The sequence below is a fragment of the Aquarana catesbeiana genome, linkage group LG13 (assembly GCF_042186555.1).
Source record: "Aquarana catesbeiana isolate 2022-GZ linkage group LG13, ASM4218655v1, whole genome shotgun sequence".
NCBI lineage: Eukaryota > Metazoa > Chordata > Amphibia > Anura > Ranidae > Aquarana > Aquarana catesbeiana.
The window spans coordinates 193,868,052-193,890,410 of NC_133336.1; the positions used below are offsets into that span (position 1 = coordinate 193,868,052).

At 40.7% G+C, this 22,359-nt stretch overlaps 1 protein-coding gene across 1 annotated transcript in view; it reads left to right on the forward strand.

Annotated features, from left to right (window-relative positions):
- LOC141116643 (immunoglobulin superfamily member 1-like) overlaps positions 1-22,359 on the forward strand; it is a 138,496-nt gene that overhangs the window by 24,514 nt on the left and 91,623 nt on the right. Inside the window, exons 4-9 of the mRNA XM_073609035.1 lie at positions 4,176-4,436; positions 7,790-8,071; positions 11,558-11,839; positions 15,831-16,109; positions 18,694-18,821; positions 19,629-19,713. Of these exons, the coding sequence (XP_073465136.1) occupies positions 4,176-4,436; positions 7,790-8,071; positions 11,558-11,839; positions 15,831-16,109; positions 18,694-18,821; positions 19,629-19,713 (1,317 nt within the window). The remainder of the gene's footprint in view (positions 1-4,175; positions 4,437-7,789; positions 8,072-11,557; positions 11,840-15,830; positions 16,110-18,693; positions 18,822-19,628; positions 19,714-22,359) is intronic.

The following is a 22,359-nucleotide window of genomic DNA, read 5'->3' on the forward strand; positions in this document are numbered from 1 at the left end:
AGAACACTCGAGTATGTGTATCTCGGCTCCCTGCAGTCTCGGCGCCATTTTTTGAATCTACACCGAGTGCACAAAGCTGCACTGACATGGCTGGACTGGGGCAGACCTGCACTAACGAAGCTGCACTGGGGCAAGGCTGCACTGAGGCAAGGCTGCACTGGGGCAAAGCTTCACTGACAAGGCTGCACTGGGGCAAAGCTGCACTGACAAGGCTGCACTGGGGCAAAGCTGCACTGACAAAGCTGCACTGACAAGGCTGCACTGACAAAGCTGCACTGACACTGAAAAGGCTGCAGATGGACAGATAAGGCTGCATTGATGGGCATTTTAATGTAAGTTTTTTTTTCCTTAAACTTCCCTCCTAAAAATTTTTTTTCCTTAAAATTCTCTCCTAAACTTGGGGTGCGTGTTATACGCCGGCGCGTGTTATACGCCGATAAATACGGTAATTTAAATCAATTGTAAAAGCAGTCCATAAAAATTGTTATAAAAATAAACTCTAATGCCGCGTACACACGAGCGGTTTTGCCGAATAAACTCTGAAGGTTTCTCCAACGGAATTCCACTCAAGCTGTCTTGCATACACACGGTCACACCAAAGTCCGACTGTCCAGAACGAGGTGACGTACAACACATACGACGGGTCTAGAAAAAGGAAGTTCAATAGCCAGTAGCCAATAGCTTCCGTCTCGTACTTGCTTCAGAGCATGCGTCATTTTTGCGTCGGAACAGCATACAGACAAATGGGTTTCCCGATAGTAATTAGTTCCGTTGGAAAAATTTAGAACATGTTCTCTATCTAAGCCCATCTGAATTTTCGAAGGGAAAAGTCTGATGGGGCATACACACGATCGGAATATACGATGAAAAGCTCCCATCGGACTTTTTCTAACAGACATTCCGCTCGTGTGTACGCGGCATAATTCTTAACCTAGTATTGTTGGGATAAAATAAAAAAGTAACAGTGACCTCAATTAAATGGAAAAATGCAGACAATGTTATCTTTGTGAATTGAACCATTACAGGTGCATCTAAAAAATTTGAATATCATCAAAAAGTTGATTTATTTAAGTAATTCAATTCAAAAAGTAAAACTCCTATATTATATAGATTCATTACACACAGAGTGATATATTGCAAGCATTTTTTTTTTAATTTTGATGATTATGGCTTAAAGCCATAATCACTCAAACACTCAAAGTAACCTGTTGTCTGCTTCTAATACAAACAAACTGATTCTTCTATGTAAGTCTGAGGAGATCAGAAAATCTACTATACATACACTATATTACCAAAAATGCACATGAACTTTAATGGCATCCCAGTCTTAGTCCGTAGAGTTCAATATTGAGTTGGCCCACCCTTTGCAGCTACAACAGCTTCTACTCTTCTGGGAAGGCTGTCCACAAGGTTTAGGAGTGTGTCTATGGGAATGTTTGACCATTCTTCCAGAAGTGCATTTGTGAAGTTAGGCACTGATGTTGGACAAGAAGGCCTGGCTTGCAGTCTCCCTCTAATTCACCCAAAGATGTTCTATCAGGTTGAGGTGCAGGCCAGTCAAGTTCCTCCACCCCAAACTCGCTTACCCATGTCTTTATGGACCTTGCTTTGTGCACTGGTGTGCAGTCATGTTGGAATAGGAAGGGGTCATCCCAAAACTGTTCCCACAAAGTTGGGAGCATCAAATTGTCCAAAATGTCTTGGTATGCTGATGCCTTAAGAGTTCCCTTCACTGGAACTAACGGGCCAAGCCCAACCCCTGGAAAACAATTAGAGTTGCCACCTCATCCCTTTAAACCCGAACACATATTAATTACACAGGTTCTGAGGCTAATTTAATGCAGATAAGTGAGTTTCATTACCACCCTAATCTGCCCACACCATAATCCCTCCTCCGCCAAATGATTTGGACCAGTGCACAAAGCAAGGTCCATAAAGACATGGATGAGCAAGTTTGAAGCTGTTATAGCTACAAAGGGTGTGCCAACTCAATATTAAACCCTACAGACTAAGACTGGGATGCCATATAAGTTCATGTGCGTGTAAAGGCAGGCGTCCCAATACTTTAGGTAATATAGCGTGTGTATATATATATCTATATAGATATATATAATATATATATATATATCTCTATAGAGATATATATATATATATATATCTCTATAGAGATATATATAGATATACAGTGGGGCAAGAAAGTATTTAGTCAGCCACCAATTGTGCAAGTTCTCCCACCTAAAAAGATGAGAGGGGCCTGTAATTGTCATCATAGGTATAACTATGAAAGACAAAATGTGGAAACAAATCCAAACAATCACATTGTCTGATTTTTGAAAGAATTTATTTGCAAATTATGGTGGAAAATAAGTATTTGGTCACCTACAAACAAGCAAGATTTCTGGCTCTCACAGACCTGTATCTTCTTCTTTAAGAGGCTCCTCTGTCCTCCACTCATTACCTGTATTAATGGCACCTGTTTGAACTTGTTATCAGTATAAAAGACACCTGTCCACAACCTCAAACAGTCACACTCCAAACTCCACTATGGAGTTATAGAGCTGTCGAAGGACACCAGAAACAAAATTGTAGACCTGCACCAGGCTGGGAAGACTGAATCTGCAATAGGCAAGCAGCTTGGTGTGAAGAAATCAACAGTGGGAGCAATAATTAGAAAATGGAAGACATACAAGACCACTGATAATCTCCCTTGATCTGGGGCTCCACGCAAGATCTCACCCCGTGGGGTCAAAATGATCACAAGAACGGTGAGCAAAAATCCCAGAACCACACGGGGGACCTAGTGAATGACCTGCAGGGAGCTGGGACCAACATAACAAAGGCTACCATCAGTAACACACTACGCCGCCAGGGACTCAGATCCTGCAGTGCCAGACGTGTTCCCCTGTTGAAGCCAGTACATGTTCGGACCTGTCTGAGGTTTGCTAGAGAGCATTTGGATGATCCAGAAGAGGATTGGGAGAATGTCATATGGTCAGATGAAACCAAAGTAAAACTGTTTAGTAGAAACACAACCCGTCGTGTTTGGAGGAGAGAGAATGCTAAGTTGCAACCAAAGAACACTATACCTACTGTGAAGCATGGGGGTGGCAACATTATGCTTTGGGGCTGTATCTCTGCAAAGGGAGCAGGACGACTGATCCGTGTACATGAAAGAATGAATGGGGTCATGTATCGTGAGATTTTGAGTGCAAACCTCCTCCCATCAGCTAGGGCATCGAAGATGAAATGTGGCTGGGTCTTTCAGCATGACAATGATCCCAAACACACCGCCCGGGCAACGAAGGAGTGGCTTCGTAAGAAGCATTTCAAGGTCCTGGAGTGGCCTAGCCAGTCTCCAGATCTCAACCCCATAGAAAACCTTTGGAGGGAGTTGAAAGTCCGTGTTGCCCAGCGACAGCCCCAAAACATCACTGCTCTAGAGGAGATCTGCATGGAGGAATGGGCCAACATACCAGCAACAGTGTGTGACAAACTTGTGAAGACTTACAGAAAACGTTTGACCTCTGTCATTGCCAACAAAGGATATATAACAAAGTATTGATATGAACTTTTACTATTGACCAAATACTTATTTTCCACCATAATTTGCAAATACATTCTTTCAAAATCCAGACAATGTGATTGTCTGGAATTGTTTCCACATTTTGTCTCTCATAGTTGAGGTATACCTATGATGACAATTACAGGCCTCTCTCATCTTTTTAAGTGGGAGAACTTGCACAATTGGTGGCTGACTAATTACTTTTTTGCCCCACTGTATAAATCTATATCTATCTATCTATCTATCTATCTATCTATCTATCTATCTATCTATCTATCTATCTATCTATCTATCTATCTATCTATATATATATATATATATATATATATATATATATATCTCAAACGCAACACAACATGGTACCTTGCTGTCTGCAAGCTGTGATTCCACGGGGAATAGCTAATTTGCATCACAGAAATCAAGGATAAAATGTGTGAGGATCTTCAAAAGGTAAGTTTCCAAACTTCAAGATTGTTTAAATTAATAGGAGTAGGCTAGAAATAACTGGAAATTAGCATATGATTATATAAGTTGACCATAGATATGCTTTAACATCTTTGTTGTGTTCTTTGAATTAGCTACTTATCTCAGGCCTCCCTTGTGTGTGTTTCAGATTGGGTGATCCTACAGACTCCATATTATGTTCACGAAGGAGATAACATAACTTTGAGGTGTCGCCATCTTCCTCAATATGATGCGGGACAGACAATATTCTACAAAGACGACGTTGTCGTTCAAGACTGGACTTATATAGATGAATTCCTTATTGGAAATATGGATGTGCAGAAGACTGGGAAATACGCATGTACAAAACAAGTGCTCCACTATGGAATGTACCACAGACATTCGGATGGAGCTTCCATTACAGTCCAAGGTACTGGCATTGGCAATATATTCTTTAAAGAGCTTAAAGAGGAAATAAACCCTGTAACTTTTATCTTCTTTGTTTTAAATATATAAATAATGTAAATGATTACTAAGCCACACACATTTAAATTTCTCAAAAACGAGGTTTGCAAATACCTTATTTCTCATTTTTATTATTTAGTGTCTTCTGGGTATTGGCCGCGCCATTCATACTCCTGTACGTTGAATCGTTTGTGGACGTCATTTCCACCCTTACTAGCCTCGAGCCTCTAGCTTGATTGCTGTTACTACGGCAACAGAGCTAAGACCATGATGGTGACACAGTCACAAGAGGGAGAACCAGGAAGGAGAGGATCAGAGTGAAGCATTGTGAGGCTTCCCTCTGTGCCGTACACAGTGTAAGATAATGACCCGGCATGCAGAGGAGACAGAAACGGCACATGTGGTGTGCCGTTAAACGATATACGCAATGCACAAGCGTGGCTGACGTCACTGCACATTGAAGGACGATTTCTATCGCAACAAAAAAAAAAGTGAACTTTCACAGGCAGCGTTCAGCTGCCTGTGCTATATAGATTACGGAGTTCAAAAGTTGTAGTGGAGGGTTTACAACCACTTTAAGTGTATTGCCCCTGGAAGAACAAGAATGAGTGGCACACCCAAAAGTATGAGTCCAAGCACTAGGTTTATTCAGTTAAAACAGTCTAAAAAACCTATAGTGTAACGATACGTTTCAGTGAATGGAGAATGCACCCTTCATTTGGACTTGGAATTTTGGCTGACGTGAGGAATGGACTGGGATTAGTGGATGAGTGAATAATTTTATAATTCTAACAATAATGCACAATTATTACAGTGCACCAGTTTGTAATTTACCAATGTGAAATATTATTACCAATTTTCCCAAAGGTTTGCCCAGAGATTGAAGTCAAATTATAGGCATCCTCTGCAAAAAAGGTGTGGTTTTTGGTGAGATACTTTGACCACTCTCTTATATCTGAAGTGTTGGTGTTCCTTTCCTTATTATAACAATAAGACTGATCAGGTGGTGATTGCATATACAGATTTCCTCATTCTTAAGCCTCGTACACACGCTTTGATTTTTTGGGACGACAGAACGTCCAATTTTTGTGGCATGCTAGTCTCATGTTGAAAGTGAAGTGGTTATTAACAATACGAGAATTTTAATTTGACAGAATACAACATCAGAAGTGACGTAACGTGTTGAATAGTTTTGTACGCATTCTTTCGTTTCTGAGCATGCGTAGTCTTGCTCTTACGATTTTTTTCATACGAAAACTGTACTAATGAAACGAAAATCGGACGTTGAGTTCACATCCGCCAAAAATGTTATAGTCTGCACATCCAGCTTTTGTCTGTCGAAAAAGTGAAATCGGCTGTCGAAAGCACCGTACTAACGATAAGATTTGCGGACGATCGGTCGTCGTAACACAATTGACGTCCGAAAATCAAAGCGTGTGTACGGGCCTTAAGTCAGTTTGAAAAATAGTAAAGCATTCTTCTACAGAAGAGTGTACAAATATTCAATAAAATCAGCTAAAATTCTTGTAATGTACAACTTACCTAAAGAGATTGTTGTGTGCAAACAAAATCGGACAATATTAAATTTGGACCGCATTTCATGGATTTGGATGGCTAAATTCATAAGAATTTCAGTATTATTTTGTGTGGTTTAGAATTCCAAAAGACACGTGGGATTAAGGGACCAATGGCTGCTTTAAAAGCTGTTTCTGCCCTATATGTGCTTCTGCTGTTGCTTGGACATCCTTAGATTCACTTCCTGTGCCATCAGGTCCCACTCTTCTATCTTAGTATCCATGTTATAAGTAAGTAGCTCAGGCTGTTCTTTGGCCCCATCATCTCATCAGACAAAGTTGTCAGGAGCCTCTCAAACCATCCTGCACACCTTTGCATCATTCTCTTGAAGTTTGGGTTAGATCCCATATGACCCTAATGGGAAAGCCATTTGTAAAATTCTGAAATTTTAAGTTGGTTTCACAATTTCAGAAATTCCCTCATCTCTAGTTGCCTGCATTTACCAACATATTTGCCAACAGCTGCCCACATTCTCCAATACAGTATTTCTTAGCCTTTTTTCGGTCATGGCACCCTTTCAAAATAGGCAAAATCTTTAGGCCCCCAGTTTAAAATCCAAAAAATGTAAATGTTGCTTATATATGAGAAACCTGAGCCTGGCATGATAAATAGAACTGTGTTGTTGAAATTTCACATTACAACCCCCCTCCTCCTTTAAATTTGAGTGCCCTCCACCAAACCATTCCTTCTTCACATCAGAAATCTTTATTTTTGGCTGAAGCTGAGGAAAGGCAGAGAAGGTATGGAGAAGGTGGCTATCCTCTCCCGGTCTAGAGAAGGTTTGGAGAAGGTGGCACTTCTCTTTAGGTCTGGAGAAGGTCTGGAGAAGGTGGCTATCCTCTCTAGGTCTGAAGAATGTCTGGAAAAGGTGGCTATCCTCTCCAGGCCTGGAGAAGGCTTTTATCCTGTCCAGAATGCTGGGGGTGGCTTTCCATGAAACCTCCATCTTGGATGACATCGTTGTCAATTTTAATTTTGGTGGTGATTCATAGTATTTCCATGTTTTCTCCTAAAATGTATTAATTTTTGTTGGATTTTAAATAAATGTATTTATTTCCTTCTGATGTAACCCCATTTTAAGGTCATATTAGTCTTATTGTTCATAATGCTGGTTATGAGGACAACATCTTTATTGATAAGTTGGCCAAACTCTATAAAGAATGGAGTGCTCCCAAATGTTTTTACTGGTAGTCTTTAAAAGCTCCATGCCACCTGCCCTGTTGCAGGATCATGTTTTGCCATGGTGGGGGCAAGCTAGCTGCCAACATCTTAGCAAAAAAGTACTTTGGTGGTCAGCCAGCCAGTCCACAGCATGACAACTTATGGTGCTGATCCAGGCCAAGCTAGGTCCTGTGTTTCTGGCACCCTGAGGAACCCAATGGCACCCCGGTTGAGAAGCGCTGCTCCAGCATATCAACCAGTCTTGGAAGATGGGTGCTTAGCTTGATAAATATTTACAAATGTTTGACTCAAAGTTGTATTCGTATACACAATGTTAATATATAGTGTAGGACAATACGAAAATAACATACATATACTATTATACATCATGTGAGCATTTATATACATAAACACATTTTTTGTTTAGATAAGAGTAAATGTTATCTGTACAATATTTGAAAGTTGGCTGAAAAGAAACCAAATATATCCAACAGATTTCATGGTGAACTGTTTCAAGTCTTTAAAAAGGACAGAATATGATAATTCAGTTGTAACAGAACATTATCTTACATGTTTTTCTAGAACTTTTTTTGAAACCCGAACTTACAGTAACTCCAGATTCGGTGACAGAAGGAGATCACTTGACCCTCTTATGTACCACCACACTAAGCTGGCATCGGCAGAGGGAAGAACTGCAATTTGCATTCTATAAAGATGGACAGAATGTTCAGCCATTTAGTTCATCTCATCAATATGAAGTCCAGTCTGCTCAGCTGGAGGATTCTGGGAATTATTCCTGTGAAGTAAGAGCGCCAACCAAAAGTGTAAAGAAGAGAAGCGGAGAATTATACATCCACATAAAAGGTGACTACTGGATTGAAGTTTATTTAAATATTGCAACAATTTTTAAAATTATCAACCAACTTGTTCAATCAAAGAATCAAGATAACTTTTTTCCAAAGCTAATTTAAATTATATTAATGTAACCTTTAATTTACTAGAAGGGATATACGAAGGCAAATAAAGAGCTGTTAAAAATAAATTAATTCATAAATAAACATATTTAAATTATGCAATTAAAATGTAGAATTATAGAAAGAAGAATCCCCAATATTGAACCCTACAGACTAAAGCCTCGTACACACAATCGGATATTACGATGGGAAATGTGTGATGAAAGGCTGTTGGCAAAAAATCCGACCGTTTGTACGCTCCATCGGACAATTGTTGTCGGATTTTCCGCTGACAAATGTTGGATGGCAGGCTTTAAAATTTTCCACGGACAAATGTCTGTTGTCGGATTTTCCGACCGTGTGTACACAAGTCAGTCAGACAAAAGTCCAAAGTACAAACACGCATGCTCAGAAGCAAGGACGAGCCGGAAGTGGTCGGTCTTGTAAACTAGCGTTCGTAATGGAGAATTAACATCCGTAACGCGGAAAATTAAGAAATCTTGAAATGCAGAGCACAATTATCTTCTTTATGGGATAATAATGAAGCTGCTTTGCTGGTGATACTGATGGAGTTCTGCCAAACGTATTTTAAAAGGCTTTTATTGTCTAGTGATATCAAGAATAATATTATTATGCTTGTTTTTTTTGGGCAAGTTACCACAACACCATTATCCCGTAGTTTTTAAGATCAAAGATACAACTATGTTGGTGTCCCTTGTCAATTTTACATTGTATTTTTTTAAATGTAACTGCCTACTCCCAAACTGTCATTTGAAGTAAAACACATAGCCAAGTATTATTCTCCACAATTTTTTTATTGCGCATTAAAAAAAGAAAACAAATAAAATTAGACATGCTATCTGCCAATAGAACTTAACCAAAAAGTACATTCTATGCATCCAAAAATATAGAAAATATACCAAATCAAATCATTATTAAACCAAAAAATAAAATAAAAGCCTCATGCATGTGTCCTGCTTCTTAATATAGGGGGGTCAACAATGCCAAGAGTTGGTGAAAGCTGGGGTCCGTCATCCGGACATAATTCTGAAAATAATCTGGATTATTCTCCTGGAGCTCCCGCAGCAAAGGCATATGACAAAATTGGTCACGAATAATAAAGCAACCAATTTTTGATCCAAGAAATCCTCCTCCACCTGTTCCTTGACTGGACTTGGGTCAAAGCAATAACTCCAAGGCCAATAATAAATAACACGTTATCTCCTCCGACTCCGCAACATGTCTGGTTGACGAACGGCCGTTCAGAAACAAACTGAAAAGCATAAAATGAAAAGCGCGAATCAACACTCACTAAACTTCTACTAACACGAAATTAGCAGAAGGAGCCCAAAGGGTGGCGCCTGACAATTGAACTTCCTCTTTATCGGCTCTTAGTATGTCTAGTACGTCACTACGTTCGTGTTTGTTGGCCAACAATTGTGTGCTGTCTGTATGCAAGACAAGTTTGGGGCCAACGCCCTTCGGACAAAAGTCTGAGGTTGATTTCCTCAAAAGGCTGAGGAAAATCCGATCGTGTGTACGAGGCTTAAGACTGGGATGACATTAAAGTTCATGTGCTTGTAAAGGCAGGCGTCCCAATACTTTGGTTATATAGTGTATATATATATTTTTCTGTTTGGGACTTGGTGCTGTTAGCTTTTCTCTAAGAGCTCATTCACACACTCTGGCATGGCATTGCAATAACATGCACGTTAATGCACGCAAGCTAATGCCCCACAATGGTGTGAATAAACCCTTAAGCCTGGTACTCATGATGAGATTATCGGGCAAATTATCATCCGTTTTTTGTTTGCATGCTAGTCTTCATATCGAAAATGAAGAGTTTACTAGGGTTAAGAAAATTCTTGTGCAACCGAATAAACAATTGGAAGTCATGTAATATATTGTCTTTGTATTGTATGTTCAGAGGAAAACTGTACTGTTTAAACGAAAATTGTAAGATCTTGTATCGTACAAGTTTGTCTCATCAAAAAATTTTGGAAGAAAGCTGTGTACTAAAGATTAGATTATCATATAATCACTTCGAAAGTGGTATTTTTCGTATGATTTTCTGATCGAATGTACTAGGTTTTATAAGGAGCTCCTCTCATCCCCTTGGACAGTGGCGGCTGGTGGTTATTTTTTTTGGGGGGGCAGCAAACAACCACCCCCCCCTCCCTGGCGGCACCTCAATCCCCCTTCGCCCGCTTGCTGTCTGCTGGTCAATCTGGCACTTACCCCAGCAAGGTGGCAGGTGGCGGGCATCGGGCAGTGGGCATCAGGCAGCTGCTCCTGTGTACTCTCCTTCTCCTCTCCTCCTCCTAGGCTTCCAATAGGATTTCCTGTCCTTTTAGCCAATCGGGTGATGTGTCCCAAGACCCCCCTCCTGATTGGCCAGGAGGAGGATCAGTGTTACAATAGTGAATATTCATTCGCTATTGTAACACACCTGGGTGTGCTCGGTTTGCATTCTCTGCGCCCCAAGCCCACCCTATTTTGAATCCTATTAGAGCCTCTGGCTCCAATCAGGTGCTTAAAAAACGGACGCATGGATAAGGGGGCATTATGCGTGCGCCCTTAATGGATGGGCTGCCCCTGCCCTTGGAGGAGGAGAAAAAGCAACACCATCTGAGTGTAGCATGTAAGTACTTTAATAAAGGCAACAAAGTGGCAACTTACAAATGTAGGATTATAAAGCGCTCATCAATGAAGATGTAAATCACCACTGTAGTAATCCAGATGGTTGGCGTTCCTCCACAGTGGGAAACTGAGTAAACCATCGGCGGCGCTGGTAGTTCCCAGCACTTCCTGAATGGCTGTCCGGGAACCATAGGTGGGCTGAGGTCGGATTGGCGTAACTAGCGTCACTGGCGGCTGACGTGGCATGCGTTTGGGGCATGCATGCTCCTTCATCAGGCATTGCAGAATATCTTCTAGCTCTGCAGCAGCCACTGATTTTAACCCATTGGACTCTTGGTTTATATAAGCCCGTCTTTATGCTCCTTCGGACATTTAATACTTGGGACTTTTTGCTTATAGTGCCCTGGATTTTTCTCTTTTCCATCTCACCCCCTTGGAAACTGCAAGACAACAAATGGACAGATAAAAATGATTTACATTTGTATCTGTTGCTAAATGTTATGCTTCCATAGTGAGTCTTGTAATAATTTATTTTAAATACCACTAAACTGTTTTTTATTAGCTGAGTATCATATAAACACTATATACAATTTATGAGGACAAAATAGTAAACTTGACTCAACTATATCTAACATTCTAAACAGAATTCAGTTGCAGGTCTCTCCAAAAACCTCACCATGTCTAACTAAGAGTTGCAGTCTATAAGAATTTCAGGTCACATGCATTAACCAAGAAATGTTATCTTCCTCCTTTCTAGAGCCACTCTTCTATCTATTATTGAAAGCGAACTCGAGTGAATTGGTAGAAGGCGATCAAATGACTCTAACGTGTGACATAGTCCCTGGTTCACACAGACAGACAACAGAACTGCAGTTTGCATTCTACAGAGGTGGAAGGATTCTTCAGAGATTAGGCTTATCTGATCAATATGGAGTCCAGTCTGCTCAGCTTGAGGATTCTGGGAATTATTACTGTGAAGTAGAAACTACAGTCAGCAGTGCGAAGAAGAGGAGCAAAGAAGTCAATATCTATATACAAGGTGAGCCACAATATAATCATAGGGCTGTGCTTAGTGATGACCCTCCTCTTCTGTGTAAGTCCCCTTAGCAAACTGTGTGCTATGGGGGGGGGGACATGTGCAGGCATAATAACAAAAAAATAACATAACACTGCAAACATAAAGCTCCCGTACACCATATATGTAATAGCGTTGCGCTAAAATAATAAATTACTGTGATATGTGACTGATCAAATCTCTTATACAGAATCAATCCTTGAAAAATCCAAACAGTGTAAAAAGGACCACAAAAAGACCCAATGATTAAATCCAGTGAACCCCTTTGAAGTGCTCTTAGGTTGAATTTAACACCAGGTCCATATCACCAACAACCACCAACACAAAACCCAGGTGTGATAAGTTATCTGCTTACCAGATTGACATGACCCGCTTTCTCAAGAGAAGTCATGTATAGCATGTAAAAATTACTCCAGAAGCCATCACTATACAGTATCTCCCCAACGTTCTCTTAGTCACCAGGAGTCAACCATTGAACGTGCCATTTAAGATTCAAGATGGAGGTAAGATGTAACAAAAGAAAAAAAGGGCCTCTCCATATTGTAATAAGACTAGAAAAGTATTTATTAAGCCAGTAGATACACTGAAGACAGTTAAAAACAACAAGTACAAATAACACCAAGCCGGCTACGATCACTTGTTCCACGGACATGGTGGTGTCGGCACGAGGCTCCCCCGACGTGTTTCATCATCAAAAAAACACCCTCCAATGGCCACGTGCGAGCGTGAGCGGGCTGTGTGCTTCCATAGACACATACTTTGCAGCTTGGCCCAGAACTCCGGCTCCCTCCTCACAGGATTTGACTAATGCCACTGGGAAATGTTGGATGTGAGCTTGTTGTCGGAAAGTCCGACCGTGTGTATGCTCCATCGAACATTTGCTGTCGGACTTTCCGCCAACAAATGTTTGAGAACAGGTTCTCAAATTTTCCTCCAACAAAACTTTGTTGTCGAAAAGTCCGATCGTGTGTACACAAGTCCGTCGCACAAAAGTTCACGCATGCTCGTTATCAAGCAGAAGGAGCTGCACTGGCTATTGAACTTCCCTTGTCGTACGTGTTGTATGTCACCACGTTCTCAAGATTGGAATTGTTGGCCAACATTTGTATGACCGTGTGTATGCAAGACAAGTTTGAGCTAACATCCTTTGAATAAAAATTCACGGTTTTGTTGGCAGAAAGTCCGATCGTGTGTACGGGGCATTACAGTAGCAGAAGTCAATGAAGCCTGTGAGAGCAGGAAGAGGGGGGAGAAGACCTGCTGCCAGGTACAGCGCTGGATCGATAGAGGACTCTGGCAAGTGTTTAGAGGAGGAGGGGAATAGTTAGAGGGGTGTTTTTTACCCCAATACAGGAAATGCATTAAAATAAAAACACCCAGACCTTAGAACCGCTTTTAGAGGAGTATGCCTGTACTCCAAGTTGATTTAGCAAAAATTATTGGCACTAATAAGTTCTGATAGTAATATGAGAGCTGCCAGAGAGCTACGTTTTCTTGTTCCTCAGACAGGATGGTATGGTACAAAGCCACTCCACCCAATTAAAAGGTATAAGGAGTGTATTGTAGGTTTGATTGAGTGTTATATAATGCCCAGGGGAAACACCCGTAGTTCCAATTTACCTTGGGTACATCTATATTTTCATATGACTGACCAACCAACCATAAAGTTATATAATATGTAAACCAGTATATCATTGAGCAGAATAAATTTTATGATGTTCCAAATATAATAGGTCTATGTTGTGTACTTCTCTTAGGAGTTGTAAGGCATCTTAGTAAGCCTGTAGATCATGTAATATAGTCATGTTTGGTGACTAACCAAAAGTTGTATCTCCTTCTACAAAAATGTAACCACTTTTAAGGAAGGCAACTCCATTACAGTAGGAATTATGGAATGTGTATGAATATGGGATCTGGGAGTTCAGCTATAGGTCAAACCTAGCCTAACTAGATATGTCCCATTTAAAACCTGACCATTTACAATGGGGCCTTATCAGAAGTCCTTTGAATACCCGGGACAGTTAAGTTTAATAATGCCTCAACATTCTTATTAAGTTGAAAGATTTTTTATTTTTTTGTCAAGCATGCTGTCTTCCTTGGCAGCTCAAAATAGACAATTTTAATCTAACCTCCTTGTTATCTTTGTTTTTTTTTTTATTCTTTATTTTATCAAAATTTATTATACACAAAAAGGTAAAAAAAACATTTCCTTACTCAGTCAATAGGGATATACATTAACAAATTTTGTTTCCAAACCTTTATCTACCCTTACCCCCCCCCCCCTTCTTTTTTTTCTTATCTAGGTAATCTTAATCTCACTGTATTTCTGTTAATTTAAACTTTTTCCACTTTTCCCATCTCTTAACGAATCCCTCTCTAGTATCCTCATGGCTCTGTCTTAGAAATTCCATGTTATATATCTCTTCTATTTTATAAAACCACTCTCTCATTTTTGGACTCCCTACTTCCTTCCATTTCCTCGGTATCAAGCTTTTTGCAGGGTTCATCATATGTACAGTCATTGAGTTTCTATATTCTTATGTCGGGATATCTACTCCATGAAATAAACATGTCCATGGTTCCTCAGGTATATCTATATTAGTAATTTCCTTGATATAACTCAGTATTTCCTTCCAGTACGTTCTAATTTTAGGGCACCCCCACCATAGGGCCATGGCTCCAGTTTATTTACATCCCCGCCAACAATCCGTTGTTTGTCCTATTTGATATTTCCCTAGTGTTTTTGGAGTTCTATACCACCGGGTTACGCACTTATAATTCATTTCCACCATCCCATTATATACTGATGATCCATGTACTAGTTTCAGAAGTTTTCCTACTTCTTGGTTCCTTCCTCGTTTCCCCAATTCCCTCTCCCAATTTTTTATAAATGTTGGAATTTCCAGATCTTCCCCTTCTATCAAGGTTTTATATATCCTAGATATATTCCCACTTGTTTTTTTAATGGTACATAATCGCTCTATCAATGTAAGTGCTTCTCCTTCTCTTATTGGGTGAGGAAGTGCTGCTATGAAGTGTTTGAGCTGAAAATACCTCCATTCATTAATCTCCAGTATATCTTTTTTTATTTTTAATTCTTGTAAAGTGCAAATTTTTCCCCCTTGTATTATATCATGTAGTTGTGTGTTTTCTTTTTTAATCCAATTCCCCCCTATGGAACTTTTCCCCGGTGCAAATAAATTATTTTCCTTTAGTGCCATCAATGGTGAATTATATTTCCATTTATTTTTCTTGTGCAGTGCATCCCAAATTTTTAATACCATCCGTGTCAATGTGTGTGTATTTTCTTCCAATGTGCTATTATGTGGTGGTATCCATATATTCCTCTCTAATTGTGTATTAGCCATTATGTGTTCTATATTATTGTTTGATTTAGCCCATTCCACCACGCGTGTTAACAAAACCGCCTCGTAATATTTTTGAAAATCAGGTACATTTAATCCCCCTTGGCTTTTTACTTTCTTCATAATTGCCAGAGAAATTCTAGGTTTCTTATTGTGCCATATTAATTTAGTGATTAAAATTCTTAAAGTTCTAAAGTATGCTGAGGGTATATATATGGGGAGCATCTGAAACTTGTACATGATCTTCGGAAGTATTATCATCTTTAGGCGTTAATCCAGCCCATCCATGATAGTGGGCGTGCTGCTATACTTTTTATTTCTATTTTTATCTCCTCCAATATCCCTCTTGTTATCTAACCTTTAAAATTTGGGAAAATGAGGGAGGCATGGTGTTCCACACCACTTTCCCTTCTCTGTTCTCTTCCTCTTTGACCGTATGGACTGAGAGCATAATACTCTTGCAGATGTTTTCTCCTAGCAATAGGTGACATCTGGTGACAATCAGGATCCTTTCTCAGTAGACTTTTTTCACAACAGTACCTGTGTTTCACTATAATAATATATTTGCTTTCATTTGCATTTAATTCCAGAACTATTTAAAAAACCAAGCATTACTGTAATCCCTTATCCAGTTATGGAAGGAGATGACATGACGCTGATGTGTGTCACCAGTCTAAGTCTGCTCAGACGGGGGACAAAACTGCAGTTTGCTTTCTACAGAGATGGAAGGAATGTTCAGGAATTCAATTTATCTGACCAATATGGAGTCCAGTCTGCTCAGCTGGAGGATTCTGGGAATTATTCATGTGAAGTGAAAGCTTCAGCCAGGCTTGTAAAGAAGAGTTCAGTGGTTTTTATTCAGATAAAAGGTCAGTACTTTAAGGTAATTATGAGTTTCTAGTTATGCTAAGGAGGTTTGTAGCAGCCTTTCTCAGCCAGGGTTCCATGGAACCCTAATGTTCCTCTTGATGTTATTAAGGGTTCCTTGAGCACTGATATGTAAAAAACATTACCACTGACACAAATTAAGTTTTCAGCTATCTGTAAGCAGATTTTAATTTATTTTTTGTTTTAAGTGATGCATCAGTAAAGAGAGCATTCTCATTTCCCACTGTTCACGATAATAAGAGGCATTCTTCCCACGGATCACCAATGTAAGGAGCATTCTTCCCACTGACCAGCATCATAAGAAGCATTTTCCCACTGTACACCAATATAAGAGATATTCTTCCCACTGATCACCAATGTAAGAACATTCTTCCCACTGACCACTAGGGATGAGCTCGATGTTCGGGTCGAACATCAGGTGTTCGCCTGTTCGCCCGGCCATCAATGTAAGAGACATTCTTCTCACTGCCCACTAAGGATGGGCGAATGGTTCAGCCAGAGCATAAGTTCGGGCCAAACTTTCGTTGTTCGGACGTTCAGCGAACAGCCAAACAAACGGGTCGTTCGACCATTTGTTCGGCCCCCCGAACTGACCACAATGCATTGTGGCGCTAAACAGTGCATTGCAAGCCCTGATTGGCTGAAGCAGTGAAAGCTTCAGCCAATCAGGGCACAGAGCACTGTCAGAGTCATGATTGAACATTGTCATCATGACTTTATCCAATCATGGCTCATTCCCGCCCCAAAGTATAAAAGTATTCTTTCAATGGCAGCCATTTTCAGTGTGATTTTGGCATGGAAAGAGATAGAACAGGGCTCTGTTCAGTGCTTTAGTTAGTTAGTGTGCTATACTGTGCTATTTTGCTTCAATTGTCAGTGTACAATATTAGTTTAGTGTCAGACTAGGGATAGTTTGAGTGTAGTGAGGAGGACCATCATTCAGCTTTGCATAGTGTGCAGCTAGAGTAGTGACAGCTCAGATAGTTTCACTGTAGTGTAGTGAGACCGTGTCAGTAATCTTGACATTAGTGTATAGTTAGAGTAGGTACAGTTCAGAGTGCCAGTTTAGTTACGGTTGAACACCGTCTATTTGATTGCGTTACTGCCAGTTTAACGCCATTTACGTCTGTGTGCGTTACTGCCAGTTTAACGCCATTTACTTCTGTGTGCGTTACTGCCAGTTTAACGCTATTTACTTCTGCATGCATTACTGCCAGTTTAACTCTATATAGTTTTGTGCGTTACTGCCAGTTTAACGCCATTTACTTTGTGTGCGTTACTGCCAGTTTAACGCCATTTACTTCTGTGTGTGCTACTGCCAGTTTAACGCCGTATAGTTTTGTGTGCAAGCTGTGTCACTCTATTGTTCTACACTCATAGGGACTGTAACTCCCTGCCTGTAATGGGCTGTTACTACATTTAACTGGAGCCTGTCAGATCATCACAGAGTGACAAAGCTGTCATCCCTATCCAAATTATTACCCTAGAAAAATGAAATAAAATCACAGACTGTTCTCTGTCTCTGGAGTGCCTGTGAAAATTCAAAGTACCTGGCTGTGCAGGAGAGGGGGATCCAGTTCATCTGCAGCTCCTTAGGGGGTACACTACACATATTATGCTATGTTCTACTGTATTACAGTATATTATACTATATTATATTATATTGAAAAAATTCCTTTTTAAGATTTTTTAAATTAATGTATTTATCGGTGTATGACATGCACTTTTTTCCCCTTAAAATCAGGGGAAAATTGTGGGTGCGTTTTATATGCCGATCCCCACTGTCTGTGAGGGGAAGAGGCGCGAGCGCCCCCCGAAAAAGAGCGAGTGCCGCTGAAAAAGACCGAGCCGAGTGTACTGTGTACTTGGCTCGGGTCGCAGTCACACCGTTCCTCCTCCCTGCTGTCTCTGAGGGGAAGAGGAGCGAGCCGAGTGTACTGGGTACTCAGCTAGGCTCTGCTCTCAGTCACGCCCAGTGCCACCATTGGACCTGTGTTATGTCCATCATAGAAGCTGGGCCAAGGGGCGGGACTGGGCGGGACTGCGAGACAAGCCGAGTACAGCCGAGTACTCAGGCTCTGTCTATCTCGGCGGTGTTAATTTTAAATGGTTTCTACTAAACGATCATGCCACAAATGACACTGGGCAAGGCTGCAAATGACACTGGGCAAGGCTGCAAATGACACTGGGCAAGGCTGTAGATGAACACTGATCATTCTGCAAAGATGGGCAAGGCTGCAGATGGATACTGATATACTGATGAGGCTGCATTTATGGGCATTTAAATGTAAGTTTTTTTCCTTAAACTTCACTCCTAAAAGGTTTTTTCCTTAAAATTCCCTCCTAAACTTGGGTCGCATGTTATACGCCGGTGCGTGTTATACGCTGATAAATATGGTAAGTATTATATTATTATATTATATTGAATACTGAATATATTGAGTATACTGAAAATGAAGTACACATTGTTTTTATGGTTGGTAAGCCGTGATATTTTTGGACATTAATAGGTACATATACAGTAAGTGTTATAATGGTCATTTTTGTCTCTTTTGTTTTCCTCAGGTAGGAAACTTGTGGATATTACATTCTCTAACAAAATTCGATTGATACTGTCTGGACTTGTATTAATAATGATAGTCATCTTATTTTGCTGTGAAATAAAAACAACGAGAGGGTCAAACAGAATGGAGGCCCAAAAAATATGAAAAATTATGGAAAAGCGTCAAGACTCTTCTGTATGTGCTAGGAAAACAAAACGTTGATCCAATGTTGGGGTCCACAATCTGTACCTATAGCCAAGCAAACTTCGTAATATATCTGTATATCTACTTGTAGCAAACTTCCACCATCTAGGCCAACCTTTCTCAACCCTTTTACCCTTAAAATACATTTCAGGTCTCAGGGAACCTCTGCTAAAACAAATTCATGGGGCTTCAGTGGAAAGAATGCCCCCCTACATTGGTGGACATTAGGAAGAATTCTCCTTACATTGGTGGCCATAAGGAAGAATTCTCCTTACATTGGTAGTCAGGGGGAAGAATGCTTCTTACATTGGTGGTAAGTGCAAGAATGCACTCGTCATAAGGGGGTCAGTAAGGAGAATGTCCCCTTACAGTAGTGGTCCAAGTGCCATCCTTACAGACAGCTGTTGGCTTTGCCAAGTGTCTTTGAACCTGGAACTATTAAGGCACCATCAGATGGGGGGGTCAATCAGCCACACCTAAAGGAACCCCTAGCATTTTGTGGAGGAACCCTACGGTTCCACAGAACTCTGGTTGAGAATGGTTGATCTAGGTATTCATGCAAGTATTAGAACTCCTTGTGCTAGTACAAGGCATGCCAATGTTTACCTGAAACTGCTGTATTTTATAAGAAGCTTCGTAAACTCTTGATTATTTTGGAATAGCTAAAGGTTTAGTGTAAAAGCTCTTATCATAGCATTGCATACAGAAGAATGAGAAGACTCTAAAGACTGGTTTTTCTGCTTGCAATTGTAGGTTGCAATTCAGCTTTTATTCAGCCTGGTGGTGAACAACTACAAAATTACTTTGCCCCAGAGGATAGATGGCTACTTCTGTCTAGGTAGCCTCATGATACCATGGTTGAATATAAAGTGCTCTGTATTTATTTTATTCTTGTATATAGTACCTTAAATTTCAGCACTTCAGTCTACACACTCTAAAGCCGCGTACACACTAGGGATGGGCTGTCTGTTCGGGTCGAACATGAGTTAGACTCGAACATGAGTTCGACTCGAACATTGGCTTTTCGTTTGTTCGCCGAATAGCGAACAATTTGGGGTGTTCGCGGCAAATTCGAAAGCCGCGGAACACCCTTTAAAAGTCTATGGGAGAAATCAAAAGTGCTAATTTTAAAGGTTAATATGCAAGCTATTGTCATAAAAAAGTGTTTGGGGCCCTTGGTCCTGCCCCAGGGGACATGTATCAATGCAAAAAAAAGTTTTAAAAACATCCGTTTTTTCGGGAGCAGTGATTTTAATAATGCTTAAAGTTAAACAATAAAAGTGAAATATTCCTTTAAATTTCATACCTGGGGGGTGTCTATAGTGTGCTTGTAAAGTGGCACGTTTTTCCCGTGTTTACAAAAGTTCGAGAGCAAAATGACATTTCTAAAGGAAAAAAAAGTCCTTTAAAAGTACTTGCGGTAGCGCCGGCTATACTGAATTGTCGGGTCTCTGCAATACACATAAAGGTAATTGAAAAAAACGGCCTGGGACTCCCCCACAGTGCATTACCAGCCCCTTTGGGTCTGGTATGAATATTAAGGGGAACCTCATGCAAAATTTAAAAAAAAATGGCGGGAGGGCCCCCTAAAAATCCATACCAGACCCTTATCCAAGCACGCAACCTGGCAGGCCACAGGAAAAGAGGGGGGACAAGAGAGCGGCCCCCCCTCCTGAACCGTACCAGGCCACATGCCCTCAACATGGGGAGGATGTCCCCATGTTGATGGGGACAAGGGCCTCATCCCCACAACCCTTGCCCGGTGGTTGTGGGGGTATGCGGGCGGGGGGCTTATCGGAATCTGGAAGCCCCCTTTAATAAGGGGACCCCCAGATCCTGCCCCCCCCGTGAAATGGTAATGGGGTACAAATGTACCCCTACCATTTCACAAAAAAAGTGTCAAAAATGTTAAAAAAGACAAGAGACGGTTTTTGACAATTCCTTTATTAATGTCTTCTTCTTTCCCCGCTTATTCTTCCATCTTCTTCTGGTCTTCATTCGGTTTTCTTCCTCCATCTTGTTCTTTCCCCGCTTCTTCCTCTGCTTCTTCATCCGATCCTCTGCTTCTTCCTTCAGTATTCTTGTCTGCATCTTCCTCCGGCTTTTTCTTCCCCGCTTCGTTCTCCGGATGATCTGCGTCCATGGGAGGTTCCCGCTGTGGGACTTCTGTTCTTCTGAAAGTTCTTATATAACTGAGGGCGGGGCCACCCGGTGACCCCACCCCCTCTGACGCACGGGGACTTCATGGGGACTTCCCTATGGCTTTCCCCGTGGTGTCAGAGGGGGGCGGGGCCACCCGTTACGTAACCATTATCACGTTATCTCCTCTGATTCTGCAACATGTCTGGTTGACGAACAGCCATTCATAAACGAAAAGAAAGGCGCGAATCAACACTCACCAAACTTTTACTAACACGAAATTAGCAGAAGGAGCCCAAAGGGTGGCGCTAAAGAGCTTAAAAACCATGTAGTGCATCACTACTTTCATGTTTGTTGGCCAACAATTGTGTGCCGTTTGTATGCAAGACAAGTTTGGGGCTAATACCCGTCGGACAAAAGTCTGAGGTTTTGTCTGCAGAAAATCTGATCGTGTGTAGACGGCTTTAGGCTCATTTCACACTTGTTAATTTTCTGAAAAGCAATCAGCGGTGGAGTCCTTTTCAGAGTGCAGCTAAGCTATCAGTGGCCCTCCAGCTAAACTACAAGTCCCATTGTGCCTCTGCCTTTGGAAGTCATGCTTGTAACTGTCAGCCTTGCAATGTTTATGAGACGTGTAGTTCCACAGCAGCTAGAGGACCACAGGTTGAGCACCCATGCTTTAGATTATCACATTTGTTATTTTGAAAAGTCAGTATTAAAAACAAGTATTATTAAAAAATATTGTTTGTTTAGCCAATCTTTTTTGTGTTCATTTTTCATGGTCCCTGTAGCTTGGGGTGCATCAATGAGTCCTTTAGGTTGATGTCAGATGAACAATTTTTTCACAGCACCCCCCCTTAAACGTTTTCTCGTTAAATTCTTAATTACTTTTATGGAATTACTAACTGGCTAATTTTTCTGTGAGTTGTAGTTCAATTGCTCAGTGATTTGAGTTTTTAGCAGTGTTTCATGTTGGCGACACTTTTGGTTAGTGACCATCGCCCTTCATTCACTCATATGAGCCTAGATACAAATCACTAAAGGAGAACCATATTGCAGCAGAACACACAAACCCAATGTTATAGCACTAGTTTAGCTTGTAGCAGCAAGAAATTGCTTCTTGGAGACAAATCACCACACCTCAAAAAACAGCTATAGCGTTAGTGATCACCCCCCTGACATCAGCCTTCTTTTGTTTTTATACATTACTGTTTGCTTTTTTTATTGTATTTTTATTTGTAGTTTTGCAAAGTCGTTATGTTGATGTAAAAATGCAATAAAGTTTATTTTATTATTTATTTATTTATATGTGTGCTTTGCTTTCTATTTTATCTACACAGTTGTA